General features: G+C 48.9%; 1 protein-coding gene across 1 annotated transcript; it reads left to right on the top strand.

Moving 5' to 3' along the window:
• Positions 1-966: 966 nt before the first annotated feature.
• pou4f4 (POU class 4 homeobox 4) lies at positions 967-4,168 on the top strand. The gene is made up of 2 exons (XM_088597069.1): positions 967-1,323; positions 1,935-4,168. Exons 1-2 carry the CDS (start codon positions 1,204-1,206, stop codon positions 2,841-2,843), a joined length of 1,029 nt encoding a protein of 342 aa, XP_088453195.1. The 5' UTR covers positions 967-1,203; the 3' UTR covers positions 2,844-4,168.
• The last annotated feature ends 3,251 nt before the right edge of the window (positions 4,169-7,419 follow it).

Here is a 7,419-nt window from a genome sequence, read left to right as displayed (position 1 = left end):
TAGCGCCTCGGCGCCACCGAGAAATTGCTTCCCCGTATACGAATTTTTGCCTCTTGACGGGATATTCAACTCCCTTTGCACTTATTAAATTGCACTAAATCACCTGGAAGCAGAGAACTGCATTAATCATGAGCTCGAGAAGGAGTGACACGGCTTCCTTGAACTAACTGGGGGAAAAAAATGCTTCCACGATTAAAACGTAACGTGGGAAAAAACTAACACACATTTATAATCCCCTCTAATTAAAAACCTCATCTATTTTTCGGAACGATTGAACTTCTGCAAACTCTTCTAACGTTCTAGGTAAAACACTGCAGTAAAACCAGTCACTAATTAACGCTCGGTACTAGAATAATACAAGACGCTGAAGAAACACAGAGAGACCCAGAGGCCCTGGACTCTTCTGCAGTCTGACGTTGTCCCTCTATGACTGATCCAGGCGTTTAAAAAAGTCACGTCTAAGCGTTTCAAAGAGACAATTGACCTGGCTCGTCCTCCAACTGTCGTGGGATTTTCCTCCTTACCTTGGTCACCTCGGACAAGTCATTAGCATAGGCAAACTCGCCCTAACTGGAACAGAAAACCAAACCGAAGCCAGCGTGCCACCTGCCATTCACAGCCCTCGCGTTCCCTTTAACTTAACTTTAAAAAAAACAAACGCAAGAGGCATCGCATAGGAAGCCGAAGATATTGAGCACATTTTTACCTGCGCAGCGTGCTCGGGGGTGGGCGTGGTCAGCCTCTCACAGCCCAGCCAATCCTGCCCGAAGCGTGTCATGTGCCGCTCCAATGAGAACGTGCCTGTAGGCGGAGGGGGGCTCGACACAGAATTCTTATGGAGGCGGGGCGCCGGTTTCACTCGCTCACAAATAGCAGAGGCGTAAGGGGCGGGATCTTGGCTACATTGTGGGCGTGTCTCTACGTCCACTGAGGTCCAATGAGATGGAAGCAAAGGAGTGTTGGTCCATCACCGGGCGGGGCCTGGGGGCATGCGTTATATTATAGCTGCATGCAGAGATTACCTCCAGTATCACAGACAATAATATAGCGCGCCGTTGGAGGGACAGCTATCGGCGGACACTGTAGAACACGCAAGGTAGCTGTAGGGGGTGGCCAATAATCTTTCTCTCCTTTTGCCTGCTGATGAAATAAGAAGAAGAGTATAGCAATACAAATAAAAAGGAAGTCGGACTTGGCGTAATTATGATGTCCATGAACAGCAAGCAGGCCTTCAGCATGCATCCGATTCTACACGAACCGAAGTACACCCCTCTCCACTCGAGCTCGGAGGCTATCAGGAGAGCTTGTCTGCCTACACCGTCGGTAAGTTACAGTCACTGTGACAATAGTAGCGTGTTTACATGACAGTCCAGAGTGTAGTTATTAGTGACTGGGAACAGTATCGCGGTGTTCCTCAGAACTCTGTGTTTAAAAACATGACCTCACGGCTTGCGGATTTTTAGAAACTTTTCTTCTGTGACTGTAAATATTTTGAAACCCAGACTGTAAAAAAAAAGCTCTAATGTATACAGCAACCGAACTCTATTGCGTTACACCGTAGGTGTTGGACGTCTTTCATTTAACATCGATCTGTGGGATTTTAGCTTATTATTTAACGTTCACGTGTAAGGTGATACGAATGAACTGGGTTTATCATTTCCCACAAAAACTGTTGGCACGTTGTCCGGGAATATTAAAAAAACAAAAACCCGTGCAGCCAGGGTCGTGTTTCCAGGAGCCTCCATCCGCACGCCCACTCGAAAAGAGACACGCGTGGGGTTGTTCCGTGTCGGCGGATGAAGTGTGAGGAGGGTGGTGAAGGGGGTGATCGATGGCGGTGTTTTGGGGATGACACGCGACTGTCTTGTCTGTCGCCGAGCGCGCTGCCGGGCCACCGGGGTAACCGTCCACCTGCCCCTCTCCCCTCCCTCCAGCTGCAGGGCAACATCTTCGCGGGCTTCGACGAGACGCTGCTGCAGAGAGCCGAGGCGCTGGCGGCGGTGGACATCGTGTCGCAGAAGAACCACCCGTTCAAGCCGGACGCCACCTACCACACCATGACCAGCATGACCTGCACGCCCACCTCGTCCTCGGCCCACCTGCACCACCCCTCCGTGCTGGGCTCGCACCACCACCACCACCACCACCACCAGCCCTCGCAGGGCCTGGAGGGCGACCTCCTGGACCACCTGACGCCCGCCATCTCCCTGGGCGGCATGGCGGGCCCGGACGTGGGCTCCAGCGCCTCGCACTCCCACGCCCACATGTCGGCCATCAACCACATGTCGCACCACCACCCGCAGACCATGAACATGCACCCGCACGGCCTGGCCTCCCACGCCTCGCTGGGCAGCGCGGGGGACTCGGAGCCCGACCCGCGGGAGCTGGAGTCCTTCGCCGAGCGCTTCAAGCAGCGGCGGATCAAGCTGGGGGTGACGCAGGCGGACGTGGGCTCGGCGCTGGCCAACCTGAAGATCCCCGGCGTCGGCTGCCTCAGCCAGAGCACGATCTGCCGCTTCGAGTCGCTCACCCTGTCGCACAACAACATGGTGGCCCTCAAGCCCATCCTGGAGGCCTGGCTGGAGGAAGCGGAGAGGGCGCAGCGGGAGAAGATGACCAAGCCGGAGATATTCAGCGGCGGGGACAAGAAGCGAAAGCGCACGTCCATCGCCGCCCCGGAGAAGCGGTCGCTGGAGGCTTATTTCGCCGTGCAGCCGCGGCCGTCGTCGGAGAAGATCGCCGCCATCGCGGAGAAACTGGACCTGAAAAAGAACGTGGTGCGGGTGTGGTTTTGCAACCAGAGGCAGAAACAGAAGCGCATGAAATTCTCGGCGGCTCATTAGGGCCCCGAACCGGGGTTGGGGTATGGGGGGGGGGGGGAGACGGGGACGGGACCAGAGATTCATATTTTCAAAATAACCGAGAATAAAACCCGCGAGAGCACACAGCGACGGACCTTTGATCCGCAGGCGACTCGCGGTTTTGTTATTTTCCAATGGGAGCAGGACCTGAAAATAACAGTATAACCCCCCCACACACACACGCCCTTTTTTGTTATAAAAGCTTAAAAACGTTTAAAAAATAAAAAGATTCTCAAAGGGGAAAAGGATCTCAACCCGTTCTCCTAATTCACCGATACGGACGGACAGGAGAGAACTTTACTACTGACTTTCACGGCAGTCGCTGGACAAACCCAGAGAAACTTGAAGAAGAAGAATTCTCTTTAGCCGAAAAGGGAACCCTTTTTATATTTAATAATGTACATATTTGTGAATACATTGCACCTCTGTGTGAAGAGCGCGTTGAATGTTTTTTTTCTTTTTTTAAAAAAAATGTTGATGTTTTGCAGAAGGTAAAAAAACAACAACCGATGCTTATAACTTTAAATGTTAATTTACGTGATTCAGCTGAAATGATTTCTCTAATACCTCCTCTGTTACCCGACGATCTGTGTTCTCCATTGCATGGTTCACGAGTAGGGCGTATCAGTGCGTTATAGTTTTCTTCCTGAATCTGAATGCATTGCAATAACGAAGCACACACAGTCCGCCGTCCCCGGTGTCTACCTCATTCCTCTAGGCACGCTCATGGTTAGATCCGAAAGCAGGGGCGAAGTATAGAGACTTTGCATTTTCCCCTCACAAGCCTGTAGGAGAGCCTATAGACTACACAAACATGTAAACGTTTTAAAAGTCGAAAGTAATTTCACTGTAACGATGCTTTGACAATCAAATCATTTTGAATCATTACGCTGTATTTGACTTTCCTTGTACGTATAAACACCTAACGAAGTAGACCAAAATGCGTTTTGGTGTTTCTGAGTTTTGCTGACATTATTATTATTATTATTATTATTATTATTATTATTATTATTATTATTATTATTATTATTATTAACAGGGAATCGATATTAACATTTCAGCAACGTTGTCATATTTATTCTGCATTCCCGATTCATTTCGTGCACTTTGTAGATATTTAATTACGGGGGGGGGGGGTTGTTGGTTATTTATATTTATTCATTGATTTATTTTTCTATTTATTTACTTGATCTTTATTTATTCTGAAGACGGCTTGTCGATTTTCTTTGTGATTCTTGAAAGGTGTGCTGAAAGTGTCTGTGTACGCGACAGAGTCCCGAATAAACCATGCACGTGTTACCTCTTCAGCTCTTCCTATCTTGTTATGAGTTTCTTTATCAGTTCTCTTTTAGAAAATGGCTATACAGGGGCAGCGTTGGTAGAGAGAACTGTTGCATTGACAAAATCCTCTTTCGCAATTGTAATATCTCCGTGGTTATAATCCACAAGAAATACGGGCGCATGATTTATGCTACTCCTACAGAAACTAAAACGTTTGCCTTTTCCAAACGGAAGAAACACACACAGAATACAAGGTATTTTCTGATGGCGTGCGAAGCTCTGGATTCAATCCATCAGAAACATTTTCTACGGGCCTTAAATGCACATTATTAACATGAGCGCACCAAAGCATTTTTTTTTTAATGGCAACGTGTTTACTTGTGTCTAATTACGCAGCCGAACAATTTCACAATCGCGGCATAAAAATATTCCGGGACGCTGTAATTTCGACAGGTCTCGGTATTATTTTCCTTGCTTTTCCGTTTTAGTGACACCCGCTGCTCCGGCGTACCCGCTCTCAGTTTTTGTCTCGGAGATTTTCATAAAGCCTAAGTGCAAGGAGAGGAGCACCCGCGGCTAAAACTCTTCCCAATGAAATATTGAAAGATGCACGCTCGCCAACTGTCCACATCTATTGGCTCCGCCAAATGCACACCGCCACGAGGTGAGCTATTAACGCGGGTTTTTAATTTTGTAAGACGGTGTCGACGGGCAGAGACGAGCCTGTCGCTTCACTGAATTTTAAAATCGCTTCCTAAACCCCCCCAACCCCCCAAGCGATAATATTACCTGGCGCGCAATTCCCCACTGCCCCTCGGTAACTCGCTGGAGCAGGGCTCGTCGGAGCCGCTGCCGAGTCGGTGAGAAGGCTTAGCGTTGCCCTGTATTCCCCGAACAAAGTCGTTTGTGAGGGTATAATGACTTGTTTTCGTTAGGGAGCGGACAGTCTTGACTGGAGCGAGCGCCACACTGTACAGCTCGAGCTGTCCTCCAGTCTGTTCGTACGTTCTGGAATCGTGACCGCAAAACAACAACTGGCCGTGTCTTTATCTGGATAAAAAACAACAACAACAACAACAACAACTGTAAAACTGATCATTCCAGTCTGACGAATGGGCCCTCTTTTTTTTTCACCTGTTAAAACGGTTATCCGAGCTAATAAGAGTGAGAATCTAGAATATAATGGTGAAATTCGGGATTAAACGAGGAACTGGGTGCACTCGTTACTAAATGATGGCAGCGCCTGTGCTAAAACGATATTTAATTAAACAAGGGCATTTCCACGAGTTTATTTTAGAGGAGTGTCATCTGTCGTCTTTATTATTTCAGAAAACAAAGGTCACCACCTCAACCTGTAATTCGTGAAATATTATAGAGAAGTGCGGTGAATTAAGAATCGAGAACTAAGACGACTTCACAAGCGAAAAATACCTCCGTTTCCGAGATTTCTAAACTGCATCGCTTCCGCCTTCTATTAAATGTGGACGTTTCTGCTACAGTGGGTATCGATAGGCGGCTCATCTTATTCAGCCGAAGAAACCAGCGCGCAGTCCTGATCGGCGAGCTGATCTGTGTGCCAGGAAGTTCTTGACCACAGTCTTCTCAACCCTAAACACAGACATCAATAATGTAGGTTCACACTCGGGGAAACTCGCCTGCTTCAGGGGTGACAGACTAGGACAAGGAAAGAAGGATGTGGGCATTTTGTACAGTACGTCTCGTTTCACCTTCACTGTGCTTCACAATCGGTCCTCCTGCTCACTAATGATAATATTATTAATAATGGGATGACTTGATTATTCTATTTGGGCATTCTCGCGTGCTTCCAAGACTCTTTGTGAAACGCGAATAGCATTATTGAGCAGTTAATTGAAAATGTGCCCAACCACCGCATGTGTTAACGTACAAATTAAGTCCCAGACACCCGACATATCCAGGAACGCACAGAGAGGCCGGCCCCGGCGCCCCGTGTGTGTCGCGTTCAGGAGAGGAGAAGGGATTAGGCGGGGAACACTCCCGAGCCTCCGCCTCTGTACTTCCGCGCTGGCTCTGTCCCTGCTGGCCCGGGAGCCGCTGCCGGCCCCTAGCGCTCCTGGCCTGGGAGACGCGACCGGTTTCCAGTCCTCTCGCTTGTTCAGGAGGTGGTTTCACTCTGTAAACCCCGTTATTAATGAATAATGAATACGAGCTGTTATGATACTATTGATTTTGCGCGCGTTTGTTAAAAAAAAAAGTGGATAACCCTTCGGCGGAGCGCGCACGGCCCCGCGTGCCGTAACACGAGCCGGGTCCCCCTTCCCTGCCACTGCCGCCGCGCGCCCCCGCGGCTCTGCGGGTCACAGCCCCCTACAACACCGCCGATCCGCTGTCGAGACAAAACGACACCGCCGGCGTGTCGTTTCCACGGGATCCGACGCGTCACTTGCCAGTACATACAGGCCGCGCTCCGTGTTGGAAAATCTAGATTAGGCTAAATCCAAATATAATTAGGAGGGAGGTTTGAGGGCGACGGCTAAGCACCGGCTTGTCAGTGACTGTTCAGAAAAATGAGTGAAGGAATGACGCCTCGTGCCTGACATGTGTGTTCAGTACTGTTTCGAGCTTTCAGTCTCCACATGCCGCGATCCGGTCCGTGAAGTCCAGGCTCCGTTTATACATCTCTCGAAAACCCGTGAAAGAAAGATTTCAAGAAGCCACAGGATACGCTCGTATCTCCAAGATTTTTTTGCTTTGGCAGTTACGGCATTATTTAAGCAAAGAGTCTGCAGGGGAAAAAAAATAATAATTTGCCAGAATCACAAAACGTAATTTTCTTTCATTTATTTTAATGCACGAAAACGAATACTTTGTTCCAGGAAATTGCACTTATATTAAACGCATTCCTGAGCGGGTGTGTTGATATGTAAAGATGTATGCCCGTACAAGGCGTGTAGAACTAAGGACGAGCCCTGCGCACGAGCTGCTCTAGGCCAGCGGTTCTCCTGCCTCTTCAGAGGCCACAGGCAGTGAGCACGCGCGAGACGGTGCAGTGCGTGCGATGTACACTTTATAATTCTTGATTTCACAACAATAAAACTTAATCCTTCGTGCAACAAGACAAGTCGGTTGAGAACCACATCCCCTTTGCAAGGATCCCGAGAACACCCGATTATACAGCAGGTCGTTCACAGAAGCAACTAAAGTACCCTTCGTGAGGGGACAACAGCGGCGAAACCAAAACAGGTTTTGACTTCTCCAGGCTGGAGTGCTAACCTGTGCTCCATATCGCCACCCCTCA

The sequence above is a fragment of the Lepisosteus platostomus genome, chromosome 10 (assembly GCF_059453375.1).
Source record: "Lepisosteus platostomus isolate fLepPlt1 chromosome 10, fLepPlt1.hap1, whole genome shotgun sequence".
NCBI classification, from domain to species: domain Eukaryota; kingdom Metazoa; phylum Chordata; class Actinopteri; order Semionotiformes; family Lepisosteidae; genus Lepisosteus; species Lepisosteus platostomus.
The sequence above is the reverse complement of the archived record's forward strand: the minus strand, read 5'-3'. Positions and strand labels throughout refer to the sequence as shown.